Raw genomic sequence first — 26,769 nt, 5'->3', positions numbered from 1 at the left:
GTGAATTTCTGTCTCATGTGAGTTAGTGTCAGTGATGTAACAAGAAGCAATAGCAAACACACTTGCTTTTGGTGGTGGTAAACAGAAATATGTGGGTTCTATTCCCACCCAATGTACATAGATTAACTTCCAGTACTGACACTGCAGTGCTGCATAAGGGGGTGTAACTTTCCTGAGTGTGACCCCTTTAGGATGAAATGTTAAACTGAACCCCCTTCTGCCTGAGTTGATGGTAGCTCAGGTCGATATAACAGACCCCACTGCATGTATCAAAAAGAGTAGGGATCCTTCATTTAACACATCATGTAAAACATTATTTATATATTTATAAATGTACATATTCACAGGCACATATATATATATATATATATATATATATATATATATATATATATATATATATATACACATTTCCATTTTTTACTAATCATTTTTCTTATAACATTCTCATTATTATTCCTCAATAATTGACACCCCCCACTCTTTCTTCCTCAGCCATAATCTGATTTTTCACAATATATCTACTTAAACAAATTTAATTCAGTCTTTCATTCCAAAGAATTGGTATTACATAAAATAAATTCTTGTCTACCCTCCTGACATATTCTATCTTATTATTCTTATAGCATCCATTCATAATCATATTCATATCTATATTGTTTAGGTCATTAATATTCTCAAAAAGATTTTCTTCACAAAACTTTTCCAGAGTTTCACAACTCTTACATTTCATAAAGCATGCTCTGTTGTCTCTCCTCCCAATAAAATAAACACACCTTGTCAACTTTCTTTTTATATGGCATATTCCCCTTTACTGGTAAATTATTTATTACCAGCATCCATAAGAAGTCCTGGCACTCTATTATCTTGGTACACCACTCTTTCCTTACTTCAATGGCTTTAATCACTTCTGGTAACATTTCCCATGGATTTACATAACAGTATTGTTTCATCACAATATTATATCACACCCTTCTATCTTCCCCTATATACTCAATTTTTATTTTCTATGTTGCTATGCTTTCTTGATCATTTTTAATGTATTCGTTTACATATTCCTTTCCTCTTTTCATTCTCTTCTTTTACCCAGTTTAATACTCTATACTAAAGTTTAATGAAGCAGAATAAACAACTGGATTTGGTAACCTCACTCCCTGCTTCATATTCACTCATATACAACATATCTCTTTTCAGTGGGTTTAGTCTTGAACTCCATATGAAACAAAGCACCATTTCCTTTAAACATCCATTCAGGCAAACCAGCACTTGCCTCATCCATATTTTGTTCTCAGCAGCTACAACTGTATCATCTTTGTATGTCTAAACTGCTGGAATCACCACTCCATTTGCATTACATATCCAGCATCTTTCATTTTAAAAGCTGCTTCACTCCCTAATGCATTCATTACAAATGCACACAATAGGTTCATAGGTTCGTAGGTAGGTACTAGGCTATCAGCCCTAGGGCCTATGCAAGCCCAGCCAAAAAGGTACTCTGGCTTTTGCCACCCAAGAAAATTATTTTCCTGTGCCACTGTCGAGCAGAGCCACAGAGATGATCCCCGGGGTGAATTTCCTATTTCCCATCCAATCATCAAGATTTTTCTTGAAGAGTGTTAATGAGGAGCTTTGTTTGATATAGATAGGTAGTTTATTCTAGAGTATGGGAAGTCTCTGGGACAGGAATCTATCCCTCCGGCATGTTCTGTTTATTGTAGTGACAAGGTTTAGGTCCCTAGAGCATGTAGCTCAGAGGGATTGGGATTTCTTTAAGTGGAGCATGTCCACCAGCTCTGGGTTTGACATAGCTTTGTATGTTAGGCACAGATCACATCTGAGTAGGTGATATGCGATGGAATAAAGCTGGAGTTTTTTGAGACGGTCTATGTAGGGCATCTGTTTGAGGCTGGTAATCCTCTTTGTGAGGTATTTCTGCGGCATACTAAAAAGGGCGTTGTACTCTATAATGGGTCTAATGAATGATGAGTAGAGTGGAACAATGACCTCTTTTTTTCTGGATGAGAAACCTTTTGTGATGAGGTGTGCCATGTAAAAGGATTTCCTGACTACTGTGGCGATGTGATTATCAAAGGAGAGACTACTGTACACCTGTGTCCCAAGGTCTCTTATCACATTTTCGGTGTTAATATACTACCGCCTATGATGTAGTTCAAGGGTACAGAGTTTTTACCAAAGGGGATGACAATGCACTTTTTGGCATTGAGCTTGAGGCCATGGCTTTGACACCAGGCATCTGTCTCAGTGAGGCCCTTTTGTAGGGTGTCCACATCATTAGGAGTTTTGATTATTTCTCCTAGTTTGCAGTCATCTGCGAACTTTGTTAGCCAAAGACCTTCTGTGTTAGCCTGTACTTCAGAGAAGTAGATACCAAACAGGAGAGGACCCAGGACTGAACCCAGTGGTACTCCAATTGTCACTGGTCTGAAGTCGGATTTGGAGTCTGCTACTTTCACAGTGTGGGTTCAGTCAGTGAGCCTGTTGGCAACCCATCTTGTGACATACGGATTTATACCTAGTTTAGTGAGTTTATCTATAATTCCAGAGTGGGGGATGGTGTTGAAAGCCTTGGCAACATCTAGATAGGCTGTGTGAACCACCTTACCCTTGTCAACGGCTTTGGTGACTGCTTCAAAGAAGTCTATCAGATTTAGGAGACATGATCTGCCTTTTACAAACCTGAACTGGGTGTGGTTCAGAGTTTGGAGATTACCAATGTCTTTGTTTATAAGTTCCATGATAATACGTTCCATGGCCTTGCAGACCAGGCTCATCAGGTTAATGGGGCTGTAGTTCCCGGGGTCCATGGTGGCTCCCCCCTTGCGGAGTGGGATAACTGTCACTGTGCGCCACTCAGCAGGCACAAAGCCTGAGGTGAGACTATGATTGAACATGGTACTTAGTTGGGGTGCCAGTTCATAATGTAGTTCGTGTAGAACACAGCCTGGGATGTTGTCTGGGCCCATGGATGCTGTGTTCTTGGCTTTGGAGAGTGTGGTTTTTACCTGTGCAGCAGTGATTACAGGAACTTTGCATTCTTCCGGTATAGAGATGGGCTCTTTAGGGGGTGAGAGGGGGGTAAATTTAGCACTGAACCTATCTGCCAGGATGTTGGCAATATCAGTTGGGTCTGTATATTTAGTGCCATTGTGCTGTAACTCAGAGCAGATCTGAGTGTTGCCATTGAGATTCTTGACATAGCTGTAGAATGCTTTGTGGTTGTCTTTAGAATCAATGGCAATTTTGTTTTCGTAACAAGCTTTGGAGGATTTTATCAGGGATCGCAGCTTCTTACTGAGGCTGACCAGGGAGCTCCTCCACTCATGGAATTTTACTCTCTTTTGTAACAGTTTCTTCCTTCTGTTGTACAGTTTGTTTATGGCAGGGGACTACCAGATTGGCGTCCTTTTTTTGGAGGATAGCGTCTTGGTTCTGTTTGGGATAGCATGATCCATGCACTTATGTAAGTGCTTATAAAGTGCAATTGTGTAGGATTCAGTAGTCGTAACTGTATTGTCCATCTGCATGGGTGTCATGAAGTTCACCACTTTTGTCTTAAGAAGCATGAAGTTGGCTTTGGAGAAATGTTTTACCGTGGTTTCCTTAATGGGTGGTGGGGGTAGGATGTGGATATCTAGGGTAATTAGCTTATGGTCGGATCGGACCAATGAGGCATTGATTTCAGGTGTGGAACACCGGTCATTCATGTTGGTAATGACTAGATCTAGGATATTGTTGCCCCTGGTGGGGGTGTGGATAAGTTGATCCAGGGCATTGGAGTTTATGAATTCCAGAAAGCGTTGAGCGAAGGAGTTGGTACATGAGTAGTTTTCCCAGTTAATGGTGGGGTAGTTGAAATCGCCCATTATTAGGGTGTTTTGTTGAACCCTAATATTTTCCAGTACATCAAGAAAAGAGGTGTGGGAATCCTGGGGCATGGTGTGTGATCTGTAGCAAGTTACAATTTGGATTGCAGTTTTGTCCAGAGTTAGTTGCACTTGGATAACCTCGGCTGCATTATGCTGAGCAACTAGCCTGGAGGTGTGGATATCCTTAATGAATATGGACACACCTCCACCTTTGGTGTTCCTGTCCAGGTTACATGGCCAAAAAGTGTGGTATGAGTTATAGCCTGGTAGTGCAGGGGTGCTCTCTGAAACCTTGAACCAGGTCTCATTCACTGCACAGATATCGATGTTCTCCATTTTAAGGAGTGCCTCGAGTGAGTGCATTTTGAGATTTAGACTTCTAGCATTGAGTAGCATCACCCTCAGTTTTTGCTTGCCTGTTCCTGTTACGGCGGTGAATTTGTCATTTGAATCTTGCCTAAAAAAGGCACTATAGGGGCGGCAAGAACCTTAGCCAGTATCCAGAATCCCAGGGGTGACAGGTGCAGGCCATCTCTGGCAAAGCATCATGGCCTACTTATGGGACAGCCTTCACTTATACCACAATTCTTGCGTATTTCTTTACTCAGCCACCCATTCACTAATACTCTCATACTATTATTTTGATATACTGATATACACATTCTCCTAATTCTGTTACCTGTTCCATATTTCTCCATAACATCCAAAAAAGCATAATGTCTTACTGTGTCAAATGCCTTCCTAATATCACTTGCCATAAGTTTCATATCCTTCCTTTCACCTATATCATGCACAATTTCTCTCACACCCAGTAACAATTTTCACATCCCTTCTTGTATACACTTTCTTTCACAATATCCATAATCCTTCCTTTCTTCAGTTATCCTCTGTATTATTCTCATAAAATTGTATAATCTGTGTTATTTAGAGTGATGGGTCTCTAGTTTTTTTTCCCCTTCTTCTCATCTTTCTTCCATTTCAGTTTCAATATCCCACTATGTAACTTTTCATAAACAAACCCTTCATTCAAGCAATCCTTCAGTTAAATTTATAAAATGCTCTTTTTGCTAGTCCATTAATGTCTTCTATTTTCTATACATTATACCATCCAGGCCCTATACTGAATCAATATTTACTTTCCTAAGTACTTTATTCAGTTGAATAGTAATAGTAATAATTTATTTTTCAAACCTTCATTAACTCATTCCAGGTTTCCTTTACTTTCTATTTTCTCTTATTTTCCTTTTTTTTACTCTCATACACATTTCCATGTGCTGTACTTCAATACTCTTAATTTGCTCTAGTGTTCTTTTTACCTCTCCTTTTACATTTTTCATCTCCCTCATTATACTAATGTCCTGCTTTACTATTTTACCTAAATATGAAGATACATTCTCCCTTGTCAATAATATCTGTCTGCCTAAATAATAATGACTTCATTTTTTCTCAATTTCTTTTGTTTCTTTTTCCATATCATAATACTGTCTTGTATTATTCTCTAAATTCTCTAATATGCTTCTATACATTTTCCCATAATTCACTTCTTCATCCTGCCATTGAAAACATCACTTTTATACCTCTTTTTAAATTCGATCCACCATTTAGATCAGGATCAGTTTTTATAGAAGTCCTTAATGGTTGTATTATACTTCCATAAATGCAGTACTTCCCAATCTCCAAATTCATCCCATAATTTCTCTTTTATTCTTTTTATTCAGTTTACTGTTTTAATGTGCACCCTTACCACCTCCACCCATATTGCTAAATAGTCTAAAAACACAACTGTATCACCATCTGCTACCAAAAACCTTATGATAATACAAAGTAATCAATTTCAGGTCCAAGTGACTGCCTTGTATAAGTTCATTGACTTTTGTTCCACACAGCCAATTTATCACATTTTATTACTTCCTGTATTTTTTACATCTTTCCCTTTCTTTTTACATTTTCCCCTTACATGACAATTAAAGTCCCTTGCAATGTTCATGTTGACCACCAAATAGACTTATATTTAATTTAACAGATTCTCTCGTTCCTTGCTAGTTGTATATGCATATCATGTTATACTTCTATAAACATATTCTGTCCACCTCATATCCACAACAGTTAACCCACCCATCCTTACCAATGTCACATCTAATATTTTCATTATTTTTTTTACAACGCATCTACTCCAAAACAACGTTCACGTCCTAAGTTCCATAATATATTTCACCCCAAAAGTTTGTTTGCAGTCTTTATTTATCAGGAGTCTTACATCCTGTAACAGAATAGCATCCGCATTACATTTAGCACACAATTCCAATATTCCTATCCTTATTACAGGCTTGATAGTAATGTTCATAGTTATTGAAAGTGTTCTAAAATTGCCACTATTCCTTCTTTATATGTTTGGGGAAATATTTTAAATTTTCATTATCTTATTTTTACTTTTTCCCTAAATTAATATTTTCCTGGGTTTATGTACAAATAATCTTTATCCTCAGAATCAGATTTCACATTGGCTAGAACTTCAAAAAATTATTAGTATTAATCCCTTATCCTGACCTTTCTTATTGCATGCACTCTGTCTCTCCTCATTTTTCCTGTTTTTTTTCTTCTTGTACAGTTTCTTCTTTACCTAGTTCACCTTTTTTCCTAGGCCTATCATTGTCCTTCATGTATGTTGGCTTCCTTTTCACTTTTTTTCATTATCTATTGTTTGCTCTTGACAATCCATCCAAACGTGTCCCTTTTATTACACAACCTGCAATCAGGTGCAGATTTTCTTACTGCATGTTCTTTATCCCCACACTCATCACATTGTACCTTGTCATAATCATTAATTAAATGAGAAAAGTCCCCACAAAAAAACATGCTTTAGGCTGGCCAGCATATATTAATGTCCTTCTATGACGAGCCACAAAAATAACACTTGGCAAGTGTGTCACCATTTTATTTTGTGTATTTGTTTTTATATTTCAGAACAGCTTCCAACCTCCATCCTCCATTCCATAAGTTTCTCTCATCTCTAACTTTCACAATATTGTCAATAGTTTCACAAAAAATCTGCATGCATTTTTTAATATCGTCTTCTTCTATTTTATCAGTTCTAAACTACAAAGTAGCATTTTTTTACATGTGACTACCAAAAAACAAATAATTGTTCCATGGGTAAATGCCTTTCTTTTTGTTACACAGGTCCAGAAATGTCATCATCAGTCCCTCTTTTTCTGATGTTTAGTCTCAAAAAGTTTCTGTCCCAGTATGTATAAAAGACCAAATTTTTGAGCTTTAAAACACAAAATGGTTGCCATATTGTCCCATATTCAGTATCTATACATTACAGTGTCATTGTTCTTCTTATTCTCACAGTCAAGCTTCTCTTAAATACATTTTTCTTGCAGTTTGATGCTGCTCTCCTTCTTTTGCCCGTTGTTACTGCTGCACATTTTAGTTACTGCATTTTCTGCTTTTCAGTTTGTTGCTGCTCTCCTTTTTTTGCCTGTTGTTACTGCTGCACGTTTTAGTTACTGCATTTTCTGCTTTTCAGTTTGTTGCTGCTTTCCTCTATTACTTTCTATCACTGGTGCACAAGTTTTTATTGCTGCATTCTCTGCTGCTACATCACCTGGTTCCTTTTCTACTTTACATCTTTCTAAAACAATTATCTGCCATCTCATACCGTGAAGCAGTAGAACTGTCACCTGAATGTTCCTGCTCAATTATTTTTAACAGAATCTTATCTCCAAGCCCTCTTAACTCTAGTTTTGTTGTCTGCACCACTTCAGCAGACTCGCTTACTTCCTTGTCCATGTAGACAGCTAAACACTGCTCATTTGTACCAACCACTACACAATAATCCTTATTTACATTCTAAAGCTCCATATCAAACAATTTTTTTCTTTAAATTCTCATTTTCCAGCTCCAAACATGCCACAGCTTTTTTCCTCTTCCTCCATGCTGCTTCTTCCCTTAGGTCTCTTCCTTGCTGCATTCCCATGACATGTAGCAGCTCCAAACAGTAGGGCATGTTCTCTGACGCCCTGGCCACTTTTTCCATAATAATATAAATACCACCTCAAATCTGCATTGAAAAATTGGTCAGTAGCCCAGTAGGACTAACCTGGTCTGTAATGGATAAGTAAATGTTAGTTGAAACAGTCTGGTCAAGGTTTTGTTTATCTTAGTTGTGTCATTCTCTTGGAAGGCCTTTGCATTTCTTCTGTTTAATTGTTCATTATGAACTATCATAACTCAAGTAAACCACCACTTCTGTATCTCAATTACTTGATTACAGTATAACTATGCTTGGTGGCTTGAGCTGTTACATTTAAAGGATTGTGCTTCAGAAACTGAGAAATGGTCCATACCATGTTTTGAATACAAGGTCCATGGAATCAGTGTGTTTATGCAATTATCTTATTGTCTGAAAGTGCATTATTATACATACAACTACTGTATATTGCTAGAAAACCACCCACTTTATAAGTTAGAAAAGCGCTGCATTGTATTTTAATGTTGCTGTAATTTTCTTTGCCTAGACATGCTTCTTAATGGCTGTTAATGTGGTTGGTCAACGTATGGATTTCTACGCCATGTTTCATGCCTTTTGGTTGATTGCAATATTGTATCGCCGTAGAAGAAAAGCCATTGCTGAGATATGGCCCAAATACTGTTGCTTCCTAGCATGTATCATAACTTTCCAGTATTTAATTTGCATTGGTTTTCCTCCTGCACCATGCAAAGGTAAGAACTTTGTAACCAACTAGTTACTTCACAGTGTAGACGTGACCACTGCACTTTCACATACAAGCAGTTATTAACTGTGTCTTTCTGTCTCATTTTACATCTTTACAGACTACCCATGGAGGCATGCTGGAGCTAGGTTTAACTCCAACATAATAAAATGGTTATACTTTCCAGATTATATCACAAGGCCTAATCCATTTTTTCTCACATGTAAGTATTGCATGCTGTCACTATTAACATTTAATGTGCTGTTGATCACAATGTTGCCACACAGTGTGGAGGTTTATTCAATTTCTTGTAATTGCAGTAAAATGATTGAATAGATTGGTGTAGTGCTGCTTCTGATGGGTATTAAAGAGACAGAATCTACACATGTTTGCAAAGGAGCTAGTCCTGAGTGTGGCCAAAGTTATTCTAAGTCACCATAAATTGATTGACCTTGTTTGCTCTTTGCTGTGGTCACATTCATGTTAGTAGTTCTTTCTTGGATATTAAAGCAGTTTAATCTTCACTGTTAGAAGAAGTAATTCAGTGCAGGAAATACTGATACTATTGCATTCACTCAAATAGTAATGCACGGCGATATTATTACTTTCACTCAAATAGTGCTACACATCAATACGATTACATTCACTCAAATAGTAATGCACAGAAATACTATTACTTTCACTCAGATAGTAATGCACAGTGATACTATCACATTCAATCAGATAGTAATACACAAAGATACTGTTACATACACTCAAATAGTGCTACATAGCGATACTATTACATTCACTCATACAGTGCTGCACAGCAATACTATTACATTCACTCAAATAGTAATACACAGCGATACTATTACATTCACTCACGTAGTACTACACAGCAATACTAATCCTTTCACTCAAATAGTAATGCACAGCGATACTATCGCATTCACTCAGATAGTAATACACAGCGATACTATCACATTCACTCAAATAGTAAGATACAGCTTCTTTAGAAATGTGGGCTCTGAAGTAGTAACATTCTGCTTTGGTGATAATGACCAAAACAACAAACAACAGCACCGTGAATGGCATTTTTTTAAGAAAGCACTTTAAGATGTGCTGAAAGAAAAACTGTGGTATGGTACTCACCCACTGTACCCCTGGACCATTATTTCATCATTTTGTCTAGAGCAACATGCCCTGACTTGTCTGTTTTGTCACTCATGCCCCCTTAAGCAATAAACCTGGCTTATGTATTTTTTTTTATTTTATTTATTTTTATTTATTGCATCTCATGTCCGGGAAAATCTGACTGCTCACAGAATTCTCTTTTTAGTGGAGGCACAGGGAGAAAAGTTCCAGATGATACATATTAGATAAAGAGTTAAACATAGTAAAAAAAAAATCAGCATTTTTCAAGTGTATACAAAGTAAAGTGAATAAAGACATTGTAAAAGTGCATATGTGGTATATAAAATAATTCAGTCGCATTTTGGTAAATCTGCATAGTTATGGAGTCATTGCATATAGTACAATAAGGCACAGATACCGTTTATTGTCTTGAGAAAAGAAAGATGAACAGCATAATTCAATATACAGATATAAATTTCAGTAGACCGTAGCATTGTATATATACAGGCACAAATTTCAATGGACCGTAGCATTGTATACTTCAGTAAGAAGTTTCTTGATAAAGGTATAAAATAGACAATGTTCCAGAAAACAGCATTCTTTCATTCTTGTGTTTTATTTATTTATTTAATTTCCCAGTCAATGGCTGGTGTAGTAGAGTAAAGACTGATCGAAGAAGGAGAACAACTAGAAGTGACTGAAAGTGTGAAGAAGTAGGAGATGGAAGGGAAAAGAAAGTTCTATAGGTGAATGTAAGAAAGATGAAGTGAGTGGGAAGGTGGGGGTAGTAGTCAGTTATGGTGAGTGAGTGACAGTATAGTGTACAAGAATTGTGAAAAAGAGATGAGAGGTAAATAGTTGAAGGGTAGGAAGTAGTCATAGGATATATTCAGTCTAGGAGTACTTATGCGTGTGACTTTAGCTTCTGTTTATAATGTTTGAGATGTTGTTCTACTTTTAGACATAAAGGTATGGTGTTCCATGCCTTGGTGGCATAGTTTGAGGATAGATTGTCACCAGATGTATTGTTGAATTTAATGTTGCAAAGGAGCAGGGGGAGAGGAGGCTGATCAAATGGTATGATGCACAGGAGACACTCCAAGTGCAGTTAACTGTTGGCAAAACATCTATTCAAATCATAGCTAGATACAGACCCCCAATCATGACTCAGGATGCCCTCTCCACCTATCTCTACTTACTTGAATCCATCAAGATTCAACCCTCTACCCTGATCTTGGGTGACTTTTTCTACCCAACCACAGAGTGGAAGACCTATAATAGCCCAAACATGAATGCCCGCCGATTCCTTGACTTTGCCAATGCCAATGCATTGGATCAGCTGGTCGACACCCTCATGAGAGATGAAAGTATCCTGGACCTGGCACTAACCAACATGAGTAGCCACTGTAGCACCCCTACAGTGTCATCTTCCTTGGTAAGATCCAACCATAAAGTGATCACTTTTGAAGTCACCATCTCCCCTGACCCCCCCCCCCTTGTCAGAGTCAAACAAAAAACTTTTCCAAAGCTGAATACAATCTCCTCAAAGCAGGTATAAGCAGCTTCACAGTCACCATCTTTTCAGCTGGAACTAGCACTAATGACCAAACTAAACCAAAAAACTATATGAGCACCTACATAGCTGTATGGACTCAGCAATAACTGACAGGATCAAATCATCTTCCACAAGGTAGAGTAAACCTGTTTGGTGAACAGCAGCAGTAAACAAACTCTATAATAAAATGAAAAAAATTACTGTCCAGGCCCAAGAAGGAGCAGGTGCCAAGTTGGAAGCAATCTCTTCTTTGTCTGAACAAGCAAATAAGGTCACTGGTGAAATCCACTAAGGCTAATTTACAAGTCCAAATTGGCCACATCCACTAAAGACAATCACAATGCCTTCTTCACATACATCCACAATCTCAAAGGTAACACCCAAATCTGCTCTGAACTTGTGGTCAAGAGCACCATATACACAGTCGCCATAGATGTAGCCAACCTGCTGGCAGACAGGTTCAGTGAAACCTTTACCTCCTTGCCCCCCCCCCCCCATCAGTATACCAGGACATCCCCAGCACCTGCCCCCCTCCCCTCATCACCAGGGAGCAGGTCTTTAATGCCCATTTAAAGGCAAAAAACACAGTCTCCATGGGACCCAACAACATCCCTGGCTGCATCCTACATGAACTCAGGCATGAGCTCTCAGCTCCATCAGGCACCCTGTTCAACCAAAGCCTGAGCACTGGCTTCATTCCAGCCAAATGGAGGACAACCACTGTCATGCCTCTACACAAAGGTGGAACGTCCACTGATGCAGGCAATTATAAGCCCATCAGCCTTACTAGCCTGATCTGCAAGGCCATGGAACACATTATCATGTACCTTATAAACAAGGACATCGGCAACCTCCAAAAGCTTGACCCCACAATGTTTGTTTTTTTGTCAAAGAGAGATCATGCCTATTAAAGTCGGTTAATGTCTTCAAAACAGTCACCAAAGCCATGGACGAGGGGAAGACGGTGCACACCACCTACCTTGACCTAGCCAAAGCCTTTGACACTATTCCCCACTCGGGCATAATAGATAAACTCTCCCAGCTAGGCATCAGTCTGTATGTTACCAGATGATTAGCTAACTGGCTCACTGATAGAACCCACTGAGTCAAAATAGGGGAAGCCACTTCTAGTAGTAGACCCATAACGAGCTGTGTACCCCAAGGATCAGTCTTGGGGCCTCTGCTGTTTGGGAAAAAACTTTTATGAGGTGTAAGCCAAAACCAATGGTCTGTGGTGACCAGGTTTGCAGATGACTGCAAGATGGGTACTGTCTTAAATTCCCCTAGTGATGTGAACATCCTCCAAGAGGGCCTTACCCATTCTGTTGACTGGTGCCAGGAGCATGGCCTTCAATTGAATGCCAAGAAATGTATCATTATCCCCTTTGGGGAAAATTGTGTCCCTACCAATTATCACATTAATAACAATGGACTAAGCACGCAAGCAGTCTGAGAGTTTTGGGCACCCAGCTTGGTAGCAACCTGACTTTTGACCATCACGTTGCTTCCGTTATATGGAAGGCTTTCTACATGGACCACCTCATAAGTAAGGGTAATTCATCCAGGAACAAGGGGGTCACAACATCCCTGTACTCCTCCCTTATTACCTTGCCAAACACATGCAGGAGCTGGATTGACTACAGAGGTTCCTGACCAGGAATATTCAGGGTCTCAAACGCCTGTCCTATACAGATAGGCTAAAAGCCCTGTCCCTCTACTCAGTCTCGTACAGACTACTCAGATGTGACCTGTGTCCAGCATACAGGGTCATCTCAGACCCAGACTTGATGGAGTTGCTGTATATCCATAAGTCAAAATCCACTTGGGCAACCCATACGCAAGGCCTCAACCTGGTCTATGACATTAATAGAACTTGTTGGTTGGATAGATTTGTGTCCCAGAGACCAGCGACTCCCCCATCCGACTCCCTTTCCATGTTAAGCAGAGTGCCTCTCTAGCCCTCTTTAAGACGAATCTGGACGACTGGATGGAAAACAGAAAACACATCACTGTGTTCCCACCTGTGTCCCTGCTGGACAAAGGAAACAGGTGCTGACTTTGTTGGAACATTGGCAAAATTCTTGGCTAGGCTTACAAGGGCCTCTGGGCCAATAGCCTAGTATCATCCTTTGAACCTATAAGAATTTTGGATAAGGAGGGCAGGATAGTAACAGAGCAGTAGTTACTAAGTTTGGTGTCACTCACCTTTTAATGTAGTGGAGGGAGGTAATTTTTTTCCTATAGTGTTGGGATGTATGCTTCTGTGACAAAGTGGTTTAAGAGTATGGAAATGGGATAAGCTACAGCCTCAGCAGCCATTTTGTAGATACTCATCAGGGAGATTAATGAATTCTAGCAGAGTGGGTTTTAGTTTTAAGAGACTTTTTAATGGTTGAGGTGTGAGCTATGTCTCTGAGAGACAGAGGCAGTCAGTAAATCACCCCTCTATAAATCAAGTATAAATCAAATATGTAGGTCACATTTGGGTTGCACAGCTAGGATTTTAAGGGTTCTAGTGGTCATTACCTAGTATACACCTGTGAACCTGTAAACCTATAAGCTGTATCCAACTTGTAATGCTCAAAGCTGACCAAGCACCACTTCACAATAGACTTGAGTAAACAAATGCTTGTGAGGATACATAGATCTGGGAAAAGTGCCTGCCCCTCAAAATAGGTAGTCACGTTCTGTGTTTGTCCTTATGTGTTAAATTGGGAGTAAGATTAAGGCATAAGTGCACACAGTCATAGTTCAAGCTGCTGCTGTCATATTTATATATACAGCTTGCTTCCTCACCCAATGCCTCCAAATGGCAAGTCCCTAGAGTGTACCCTTCTGATATCAAACTGGGACAAAACTAAAAAAACAGAACAGAACATATTTGCTTGTCAGACTTATAGAAACAGCATGCTTATTTACTCTTCCCAAAAGATAGCTACATCTGTATATTTGATTGTAAGGAAAATGAAAAAAAGCAATGATTACAATAATATTTCTATCTTGCTACTTCTAGAGATAGAGCAGATCTCCTATAAACCTACAGTGACCGTCCATGGACCCCTTTGAAATCTGAGAGGGAAGTTAAAAAATAATGACCACACTGTCCCCAACACAAAATATCGTGACCTCTGAGGTTCGAGAGGAATGCATCGCAAGCCACCCACTCAAGTACAGAGAACTTCTGTGTACACCTAAGAGCAGGTTTGGTTTTAGACTAGGTGAGGTTCATGGCAGACGTGATTACTAACCCCTTGTCAAAATCCATTTATACAGCCCCGGTGTGTGAGGGCCTCCAGTCCCCAGAAGTTCTGACGGTCTGGGTATTCTGTTATGCATTAATCTCATAATTTTGATGGATAAATATTTAACTGAGGAAGTGACAACAGGGTCAGTTACTTTCATCCAGACAACCCCCACCAGGCAGTTATAGCCACTTCTATGTGCATTCCAAAAGTAATATTGTGATAAAAGAGCATGGCCATGTATTTTACCTTTGTTCTAAACAAAAAGTTGAAAGCTATTAAAATGTTACTTCAAATAATCACATTAGTCCTTAAAAACCAAAACTAGTAAGCAGTAGATGAATAACTATTTTCCTCCCCAGAAGACAGACACAACACTTATACTTACTGTGCATATCAGGTGTCCCTTAAGTAGTCCATTTTACTTCTCACAAATGCACCCCAGGCCTGCTAAGCCAGAAAGCGACTGCTTAAGCTGAAGAAATAACAAGAGGATGAATTAATTTCATCCAGCCAACCCTATTCATACCTCCACCCAGCAGTTATAGCCTCAATATCTGTTAGATATGAAATATTTCTCCTCCACACTTACCACTTAACTGTCCAGATTGTTGCAGAATATCAAGATTTGTACCTCATGTTTTTGGTTTATTCCTCAGAAAATTTTTGGCTTTCAAATCACTGAAGATTGAAGTCAATAAATAATGATATACATTTGACTTTTAGGTTTCATATTCTTCTTCATGTTAATGCAAATTCTGTTATTTTAGGAACATTTTAAGAGCAATACTGAACATCTGTCTCCAGTTCTGGGTCTTTGTCTCCCCACCTATTACTGTACAGTAGGTGTTGTCCAGCTTTCTGGACAGTAGGACAGGTATACCTCCACAGTCCATAAAAGCAGTTTGCCCCACATAAAGGATTCCTATCCAAGTGGCTCCACAAAAAATCACAATACCAAATTAATAATACTAAAAATATCTGGTTGATCACTGCTAGCATTGTAAAAACAGTAATGACACTTCTCTTGCTGTGTCATTTCTCTCATGTCAACTGTCCATACAACAAAACTGAAACTCTAAAACATTGCCCACATCTGTGGTAAATCATTATCAGCATCGTAAAAAATATAGCACTAACACTTCTCTCATTGTACCATTCCCTCCTGTCCAGAATCCTGCAGAATATGACCCAAATACAGTTAAAAACAATAAAAAATAAAATAAAATAGACTCCTTTCAGTGCCTTAACAGACAGATTTGAATGTTTTCAGGTCTGTACTCCCATAACATTGCAATGTTTAGGGTGAACATAAGGTGGCGTACCACCCCCTGGAGTGCTTGCTGTGCTGCAGGTGTATGTTCATAGGTTCATAGGTTCATAGGTTGGTACTAGGCTATCAGCCGTAGGGCCTATACAAGCCTAGCCATAACAATTCACTGGCTATTTCTTCCCACATTATTTACTTTCCTGGACCCCTGTCTAGCAGGGTGACTGACATGATCCCTGGGGTGAATTTCCTTTCTCCCATCCAATCGTCAAGGTTCCACTTGAAGAGGTCCAAAGAGGCACTCTGCTTGACATGTATGGGCAATCTATTCCAGAGTCTGGGGAGTCTCTGGGTCAGGAACCTATCCCTCCAGCATGTTTTGTTTATTGTGATGACAAGGTTTAGATCCCTGGAGCGTGTAGCTCTGAGGGATTGGGATTTCTTTAAGTGTAGCATGTCCAACAGCTCTGGGTTTGACATGGCCTTGTATGTTAAGCAGAGATCGCCTCTGAGTAGACAATATGCGACAGAGTATAGCTGGAGTGCTTTAGGCCTGTGATTCTTTTAGTGAGGTATTTCTGAGGCCTTTCCAGTTGTTGCAGATGTCTTGAGAGGTACATACCAAATGGGGCATTGTATTCTATAATGGGTCTAATGAGGGATGAGTACAGTGGGACAATGACCTCCTTTTTTCTGGATGAAAAGCCGTTCGTGATGAGGTGTGCCACATAGAAGGATTTCCTGACTGTTGTGGCGATGTGGTTATCGAAGGTGAGACCACTGTCCACCTGTGTCCCTAAGTCTCTTATCACACTTTCTGTGTTTAGTGTACTGCCACCTATATGGTAATTCATGGATACATGTTTTTTCCCAAAGGGGATAACAATACATTTCTTGGCATTGAGCTTGAGCCCATGGCTCTGGCACCAAGCATCTGTTTCTGTAAGGCCCTTTTGTAGAGTATCCACATCATTTGGGATTTAATAATGGCTCCCAGTTTGCAGTCATCTGCAAACTTTGTTAGCCAGAGTCCCTTAGTGTTGACCTGTACTTCAGAGAAGTAGATGCCAAACAAGAGCGGCCCCAGGACTGAACCCTGAGGTACTCCACTTGTCACTTGTCTGGAGCTGGATTTGGAGTCTGCTACTTTTACAGTGTGGGTTCTATCAGTAAGCCATTTAGCAACCCATTGGGTGACATAGGGATTAATGCCCAACTTAGTAAGTGTATGTATGTGTGTGCATGTGTGCACGTGTGTATGTGTGTTTCCTGTAGGGCATTTTATTCATTTTATCAAGTAAGGAAATGTTGCTCAAAAAAATAAATGAAGGAAGAGCACCTTTAACAAGCATGCAAGCATGGTGACATGGTAGTCCTAAAGAAACATCAGTTTCCCTTGTGGGTAGCGTTGTTCTGTGATAATAGGTATGGTCCTGAAGTACCAAAGTCTGCTTCTGTAAGTGGAGCTATGACATTTGTTAGATAATTCTGACTAGAGATGTAATAATTGGCATTGCACTGACATGACACCAGCAGAGAAATAGTATACCTAAATAAAATCAGGTTTTATTTGCATATTGCTTAATAATGCAGAAACTGCTGGCTAGTAACTTTTTCACTTTGAACAGCTATAGAAGGGGTTACAGTAGCAGTCATCCGTGGAGGATCTGGTTGACAGACCACACTGCTTTGCCAGGGATAGTCTGCACCTGTCCCCTCGGTTTCTGAAGATTGGCTAAAACCTTGTCTGCCTCCATTAATGCCATTTTAGGCATTACTAACCTGATACACCTTCTGATATAAGAAAACCAACCCAAGGAAATCTAAACGATTACTGCTCATTGCCAGGAGTTTAAACAAGAAGCTACTCCTTTCAAGCTCTCCACACCCTGGAGAATGTAGATGTCTGTACAGTTGCTGAGACATAGTTTAAAGACACAGAGAGCATCCTGGCAGTGCAGGGCTATAATGCCTTCAACCAGGTGTCTGAATTTACATAAAAAACAAACATACCTCAAAGATGGTCAAACAGTATGGTATCCCTGAGCTTCTCTACATCCAAATTACCACAGTCAAAGACCCACGCCATACCACTGCAAGCTATGGATCCCTGACCTATGACCCAGGAAAGCCTTAATACATACTTAAACATACTGGAAACACTTCCCATTCAACCCAACCTCATATGCATGGGCGACTTTAACTACCCCACAATAAAGTGACAATCGTGCACATTCCCAAACATGCAAGCCCAGGGATTCCTCAATTTTGTAAACACAAATATCCCGAACCAGCTAGTCTGTGCACCCACTAGGGACACTGATATCTTTGATCTGGTCCACTCAAACATAAGAAAATGTTGCAACCCCCCCACCCACCTACCCACCAGTATAATATCTATATTGGTAGGTTGGCCCATAAAGCTGTCTTCTTCAAAATAAAAATAAAACATGGGTCTCCAGCTAACCTTATATCATTTAGGAATTATTCTAAGGCAGACTTACTACTTTTAAGTGATACTGTAGCAAAATTTCAAGCCCCCCCCCAAATCCTGAGAATATTGCTGTGTATGCAGAATTGTTCATGAAAACCCAGTACAGTCATGTTAATGGCTGCATACAGTCAGTGTACCTAACAGGCATAAGCACAGAACTTACTTACACCGTAGTCTAGAAAGATTAAGCAAATAAAACGTCCAAAAAATGTTTCATTTGCTGTGACAAAAAGGTATACCCTTTCATTCTGTGTTGCTTCTGTTATATGAATATTCTTTAGAAGAAGGCTATATGAGGAAAGAAAATGCTTTTTTACAGTTGTCAAAAAAAAATAGCTTTTTTCAGATGTGCTTTAATATTTCTATCTGTTTAGTCGGCATGCAGCTTTGATAGTTAATTACTTGTATTTCCTTATTCTCTGGAATGTCGTATTTGAAGTGGAACTATATACTGATGTTACATTTTGCCCTTGTTCTCATTTTAAGTATTTATGCAGAATGTAATTTGTTGTAGTTCTAGTTTCCAAACAACACACACACACACACACACACACACACACACACACACACACACACACACACAAAACCGCACCCATATGAGTTTTCTTTTCAGAGAATAAGGAATAGTTTCTCTCTTGTGGCTGAATTTAAAAGCTAGTTTTGTACTGTACTGAGTGGCTATGAGCCAGTTTGATTACATTAAATTGGTTCAGTATGTAGCTTTTTCAAAACTTCAAAGTATCTGCAGTGACCTTAAGTTTGTAAACTGCTTCCAAAGTACAGACTGTGCAGTGTCTGGGATTAGATGCAATGCCTCCTGTTTTCACTGACAGGCATTTTGTGATATTCTTAAAGAAAAACATGAATATATGTAGAAGATGTTCTACACAGTGCTCTAATTGCAAATCACAGTATGCATCCAAGTTCTTTGTGATAGTTTTCCAGAGGTTCCCACTGATGAATGAAGTCCATGCCAAGCAAAATTCCATTTTTATTAACACGTAATATAGAGGATTATAAATGAGTCTCCAATCATAACCGGCTTACTATGTGTTTGAGACAGGATGCCAAGAATTTCATCTAGAAAGTGAAACTCTACAGGTGAATCTAAGCATCAACGTTAAAAGCACATAGCAAAAAGATTATGATTTGTGACCCAGTCATGATTCTTTGTAATGCATGGAACTTTATTTGCCCATGTTGCAGAAAAAAAGACTGTAGAAGTACAAGGGGCTTCTCTTCTTAAGAATTCTGGTAAACCCAAAAATAATGGGGGTACAACACATAACAATCAGGGACAGTTTTTAAATATCGCTTATATTCATTTAAAAGTTTAATAGCACAGCAGGATTTGCTTCAATATGCATTTCCTGAACAGTAAGAAGTATAAAACTCTAATGTCTGGCATTATTGATTGACTGTAATCCTCACTGATTTACCAGAAAAAAAGTTAAAAAAAAAATTATGAGGGACAGAGTAAAAATATGAAACAAGATCTGGGACAGTTGAGAAGCATGGATAGCAGGCAAAAATGAAATTGTTTTACCTTCTGCCGCTGTTCTTGCTGGTCAGCACTATCCACTATCCAGGGTAAGACCTGACTATAACAATGCTTAGCGGTGCACCCCCTTAACACTGTTATGATTGGGTCTTACTCTACAGAAGGTGTTAACAAGTTTATCATTTTCCCAATATTGGTGTGTTCCAGATATTGGTGTGTTCCCAATACTGGTGCATTCCCGATATTGGTCCATTCCCGATACTGGTGTGTTCCCGATATTGGTGCATAATCTCAGTGCTCCATTCATGATAAGACTGTAGAATCTTAACTCATCACTTCTGAGCAAGGTATGTTTCTCATGGATCAGTAACATGATAGAATAGAGAGAAGGCAAAACAGATTCATTTACAGTGTATTTTGTAAATTGTTTCCTGGACTGATGAGAGTAATTTTTATATCCAATGGGCTTCAGATTTTGTCACCTAGTAAAATGTAGCAAACAGTGCTCAACTGTTATTGCTGACTGCTAAAATAGCATTTTAAACTCATTTAACCAACAAAAGCATTTTAGAAAGCAGTGCCTTCCCAACAGATATCCCTACATGTAAACCTCAATGCAGCAGACTTATGATGTGAACTTTGCCTTGTGGTCACTGCTGTTTAGTGCTTTCATTAACATGATGTTAACATACATCCTTTGTGCTGTTACCAGTCAACAATAGTCTTTATTTAATATTGTATGTACACATATATGGTCCTAACAATACAGATAGTTGTAAACAATAGTATACAAGATTACTTTGTCTTTTTTTTTTTTGTTTAAAGCCATGTAAGTCACATTGAAACACAATTTTTCTAACATTAACCACTGTCCCATATATTACAACTGACCAATGTCACCAGTACAATAATGCCCTGGAGTAATTATGGGGAAAATAATGTCTTCCTTTTCCCTATGCCATCCTTTTGAACATACCAGTTACAGTTATGCTATGTAGACTCAATAGAAATCATTTGGTGGTTATAACTGCCTGCACTGTGCTGATGCATTTGTGTAGGTCATGGTGTATGTAACACCCAACACCTCCAGTAGCTGATTCATTTGGTGTAGGCCATGGTGTATGTAATGCCCAGCACCTCCATTAGTTGATGCATTTGGTATAGGTCATGGTGTATTTAATTCCCACCACCTCCAGTAGCTGATGCATGTCATGGTGTATGTAATGCCCAGCACTTCCAGTAGCTGATGCATTTGGTGTAGGCCATGGTGTATGTAATGCACAGCACCTCCAATAGCCAATACATTTGGCGTAGGCCATGGTGTATGTAATGCCCAGCACCTCCAGTAGCCAATGCATTTGGTGTAGGTCTTGGTGTATGTAATGCCCAACACCTCCAGTAGCCAATGCATTTGGTGTAGGTCATGGTGTATGTAATGCCCAGCACCTCCAGTAGGTGATGCATTTGGTAGAGGTCATGGTGTATGTAACACCCAGCACCTCCAGTAGCTGATGCATTTGGTGTAGGCCATGGTGTATGTAATGCCCAGCACCTCCATTAGCCGATGCATTTGGTGTAGGTCATGGTGTATGCAATGCACAGCACCTCCGGTAGCCAAAGCATTTGGTGTAGGTCATGGTGTATGTAACACCCAGCACCTCCAGTAGCCGATGCATTTGGTGTAGGTCATGTTATATGTAACACCCAGCACCTCCAGTAGCCGATGCATTTGGTGTAGGTCATGGTGTATGTAATGCCCAGCACCTCCAGTAACTGATGGATTTGATGTAGGTCATGGTGTATGTAACGCCTAGCACCTCCAGTAGCCAATGCATTTGGTGTAGGTCACGGTGTATTTAACACCTAGCACCTCCAGTAGCCGATGCATTTGGTGAAGGTCATGGTGTATGTTAACGCCCAGCACCTCCGGTAGTTGATGCATTTGGTGTAGGTCATGGTGTATGTAACACCCAGCGCCTCCAGTAGCTGATGCATTTGGTATAGGTCATGGTGTATGTAACATCCAGCACCTCCAGTAGCTGATGCATTTGGTGTAGCTCATGGTGTATGTAACACCTAGCACCTCCAGTAGCCGATGCTTTTGGTGTAGGTCATGGTGTATGTAACACCCTGCAACTCCAGTATCAAAGTCATATCTCATTAATTCAAATGACAGCAAAGAAGCAAGATGATGCTGTAGGCCAGAGTTCTTCAGTGAGACGCCCAGTGAGTAGAATACCACCAGATCTGACAGAAAACTGTCAGTGTCCTAAATTCTCTACATTTTCCAAAGAAAGGTCAAGCAGAAAGCAGTGGATGAGACAGATGATTTTTGCGTACCTTTTTGGAAGTTGAGGGCTAAGAACAGTCATGATTTATACAGCAACAGGAACAGTGGTTGCTGAAACACTTTAAAAAAGTACCCATGGGAATGTGTGACTGTATCAACAACACAAAATCATAACACAACATAGCACAAAATGGCACAGCAGTCAAGAAAAAACATAGGAGAGTTGGTGGTAATAAACAAGGAGCTCTTTATATATGTGTTTGATTTGACAGTTACAGAATTTGTAGTTGGAACTGGCAGAGAGGAATGGAGAAGTGATATGGCTATTACCTGTCTTTGGGGAATGGCTTTGGGGATGTATGTCCAGTGCACAAGGTCCAGTGGTAGAATCACTGTTTGAGACCAGGGACAACATGGAGGCAATGACTTCCAGGGAGTAGGGCAATCCTTAGGAGTTATGTTACATGCAGAAATGAGTGAAGCACCATTGCTGACATCCATTGCATGCAAAAACCGAGAACCTGCAACTAAGCATTCGTGGAGGGCAAGTGACAAATATGTAAAAAAAAAAACTGATAGAGATATAAATTATAACCCTTCTTGGTTAGCTCTTGTCCCCATTAAAGGAATATGAATGGACCAGTGAACTTAGAATATGAACCGATCGATGGTCTTCAGGCAGTGAGCAAAAAAAAAAAAATTTTTCTCTGAAATAACACATATAGTCAGCTTTTATACTAATTTCTCTATATAATTCTTTACCTGATCTAAGTGAGTATTAATATAAGCTAACAAACTGAAACTAATAAGCAATTAACAAGTCAAATGCTAAAAATGAGTAGAGTGCTAGAGCAGAAATATCAAAATAACTTCCTCATGTGGTCACTTTAGTCCCATAAGCTCTACGTCCAGTACGTAAAGTGCTGATATTCTATAATGTTTTTCATTCACACTGCCTCAGTGGTATAGGGGTTCTTTGACTGCACAAACCCACACTGACATCCTTCCAGATCTCACACTTCCCTCCTATCACTCTCTGTGACAGGGCATTACACTCCTCCCATTAGGAGAACCCTAAACCTGTCACAAAAAGTAAGTTATTCAGTCTTTTACTGCCAGATGTAGGACTTACACAGTTGAATCTCCTCAGCAGCCCTCATTGGTGAATTGCAGCTTCTAAACTCCCATAAGATCCCTTTCGGGACTTCCCTTCCTCTTTTTTTTATTCTATTCTTTTGATTTCTTTTTACTTAATGTATATAGTTATGCGTGTTCACTTTTTATTTTAATATTCTTGCTATTTACTTTGGCTGTTAATTCCTCTGAGAAAGTACAGTTGTGTAGGTAAACGTAACCTAGCAGTAGATGTTTGAATGATCACTGCTGCAGTAACCTAAGCTATGTAGGGGTTATATTGTGCCAAGGATATAACAGCCAGCAAGCTTCCAAAGTTTCATGGCACCTTCCACATGTCCAAACTGGTAGCTCAAGCTAAGCTAAACAAACAACAATAGAGGGAGGCTGATCCCTGAAAGAACAATGTTAGGAAGGACATAAAATAAATGAGTGCACCCCAGCATAATCTACACACCAAGAAACAAGAGGGATTGAGGGAGGGAGCAGCCACTGCAACAGTGATCATTTGAAATTCTACTATTATGGTAAGTTTACTTACACAACTGTATTATGTTCCTCATATTGCTCACAACTACAGCAGCATACATTATATGGTTAGACTACCATAGATTACAATTTTTGAAAAGTGGAAGGAGAAGAGTCCAAAACCCCATAGAGAGTGGTCCTAGTAAAGCCAGATCTAGACCTAGAGAAGGAATCAAACTTATAGTGCTTTTTTAAAGTATGTACAGAAGGCCAGTCTGCTGCTTCTAGAATACTACTAAAATGCAACCCTTTCCAGAAAGCCATAGATGAAGCCAAGGCCCTCGTAGAGTGGGCCTTAACTCTGCCTGTAATAGTTTTGTTGTGGTGAGTACAAAGTTAATAGTCTGCTTTGACACATGTTGTCCCTTTTTCTTATCTTCACAACAAATGAACAAGTGAGCTGAAGATCTAAAAAAAATTGTTCTGTCAAGATAGTACCTGAGTTGCCTGTGGACATCCAAGATATGGAGTATCCTTTCTCCCTCTGTTTTAGGTTCAGGAAAGAAAATAGGAAGAAAGCTAGTTCTGGCTTAAAGAATGGGAGACCTGGATTTAGGGATATTTGTTGTCTCCACCAAGTGATTTCCCATCTGACAAACTGTACCACTGGGAGCTGGAAAGACAAGGCTGTTGGCGCTGGGGCAAAAGAGACTTCAGATGCAGCTGTATCTTTCTCCTGTGGAGTCTTGCCAAAGGTATCATGAGATTCATAGAATTCATAAAACCCAAAATCCTGAAGTATTCCCTCACAGTGACTGAACTCTGAGTGGAAAATACTAAAACTAGATCTTTGATGTGAGGTGTCTAATTTAGACATCCCAGAAACACAATCCTGTTAGAAGAAGTCAAGAAAGAGTTTTTGAATGTCCTCTTGGAATCCCAGCTTCTGTAAGAGATCTCTCACCCAAGAGGGAGATTCCTGACACTTTGACAAAGACTCTGCAAATATGGAAAAATGTGAATGCCCTGTACCATGGAATGAGCTATAACTGAAGCTAGACATTTTATAAATACTCTTGGTGCGGTGAATAGCCTAAAGGCTAAGGCAGAGAACTGATATTGTGATCACCACTACAGAACTTTAAGAAATGTCTGAAGTCTGGATTAATAGGAGAGTGATAATAACCATCTTTGTAAATATAATGTTGCAAGGAAAACTGAATGAGGAAGAAGAGGTGACAGGTCATGTAGTGACATCATTTTGAATGTGGGCATTTTCACAAACAGGTTTAGGAAAGAAATATCCAGAACTGGTCCACAAGCACTTTTTTATCTGGTGTTTATACAAAACCCCTCTCCCACCCATGAAGGGGAACAGATTCTATCACTTACTTGGACAACATGTGAGGAAGGAAGAAATGTGAAGGAATGTGAAAACAAGAGAGTCTGGTCTGGAGGATGAGGAATTACTCCTTGGAAAAATTTCCTCCCACTGCTATATGTAACCTTGAATGATCTTCAAGACCCATTTGTCTGAATATGTCTGTTGCCAAAGAAAAAAATAGAGATTCAGACACTCTGGAAGAAAAAAAATGGGCTGCCAGGGTGGGAGGGGGGAACAAAGTCACTTAAATAGCCATTCCGACTTATTGGACAGTCCTTGGTTTGAGGAGATTCCAGAATTCTTCATGGAACCACTTTGCCATTTCTTCTTAAACATCTGTTCATCTGTATTCTTTGAGACTGTTTATTTCATTTCTTATCAAAACCAGATGAGGATTTAGAGAATCCTTTGGGAAACATGGAAAAAGAGGGGCTGAAAAATCTTAGATTTCCTGTATCAGGTTACCCCTTTCATGATACCTTTTAATCGCCACTGCAGCAGAGAAGCTAAAAACTAAATCTCTCCAAAGGAGAATTTAAAAATATAATTTTAACGTCATTTGGTAAGGTTTGAGAATGCAGACATGCAAACCACCTTAAAACAGTACCAGTGACCTTAGCCCTGGAAGAAGTATCAACACGTCATACACACACTGTATACAATGAGCAGTGACTTGAACAATAGAAGAAATTACCTTCTGGAAAAGCTCATTTTTCCTCACCAGAAGAAATTGCAGATAAAACATTCCTCACACTCACAGTTAGCCAGAACAAACCTTAACATATGAGACTGACAATTCAAAATTCTGAAAATCAAAGTTGTAGAAGCATGCACTTTTCCTCCATACTTATCAATAATCTTCCATGCCTTATCAGAGTTAGTAGAATGAAGGATTAACTAAAGCTATAACGGCTGGATCAAGTTTGAGAAGAGTGTATAAAAACTTGAAAGACTGAGAAACTTTATACATTTTTTCTGCCTTTTTATGGACAGCTAGCTGTCAGGAAAACTGCAAACAGTAACACAAAATCCTCCAAAGCTGACAGAACTGGAGGAATAGTTGCAGGTTCTGGAAATTCCTTCTGTAACAGCTCATAGTATTTTAGAAAGACTGAGTAAAAAACAGTGTTTTCACAGTGAAAACACTGGCACATTCTAGACATAGTTTCAAAGAAAGAGAACCCCCACCCACCCCCATCAGGGAGTGTCAGAAACTGTCAGAAACTGAGCTCACCTCTGAGTCAGAATCTGAAATCTGAGGAGAAAACCAGTCTTGACATCCTCCTGTCTAGATTCAGAATCTTGAATCTCTTCAGGAGATGAAGTATCTCTCTTTCTTTTACCAGAACTGCATTACAAGAAGGCTCAGCAACCTGAATTAAACCCTAAGCCAGACCCAGTAAACTACTCCCTTCTAAGGAAATTTGAGGAGGAGGAGTAGACACCTGCTTAGTTTTCTGTTTCGTTTTGACAGGAAAAATGGGATCAACAGTGTTGTTAATGGCAGCAGCAGCTTCCCCATGTATGGGGACAACATTCTGACAGAATAGGGAAGTCTCCCTATTCCCTCTCCAAGGACTGACAACAGTGTCTGTTCCTTGCCCACTTAGGGAACCTCAACAGCCACAGAAGACTTGGTTAACTTCTGGTCCATAGTAGCTGGTAGTGCTACTCCAGAGGAATCAGGGTAAAAGATTATTGGCCTGAGAC

General features: G+C 39.5%; 1 protein-coding gene across 1 annotated transcript in view; it reads left to right on the top strand.

Moving 5' to 3' along the window:
* Positions 1-26,769, top strand: part of PIEZO2 (piezo type mechanosensitive ion channel component 2) — a gene marked incomplete in the record, with an annotated part of 2,710,318 nt that overhangs the window by 1,944,088 nt on the left and 739,461 nt on the right. The window contains 2 exon segments of the mRNA XM_044067359.1: positions 8,411-8,615; positions 8,727-8,828. Coding sequence (XP_043923294.1) covers positions 8,411-8,615; positions 8,727-8,828 — 307 coding nt within the window.

Source organism: Protopterus annectens, chromosome 3.part1 (genome assembly GCF_019279795.1).
Source record: "Protopterus annectens isolate FY-2018-M chromosome 3.part1, PAN1.0, whole genome shotgun sequence".
Lineage (NCBI taxonomy): Eukaryota > Metazoa > Chordata > Ceratodontiformes > Protopteridae > Protopterus > Protopterus annectens.
Note: the sequence above shows the minus strand (reverse complement) of the source record. Positions and strands in the feature narration are given on the sequence as shown.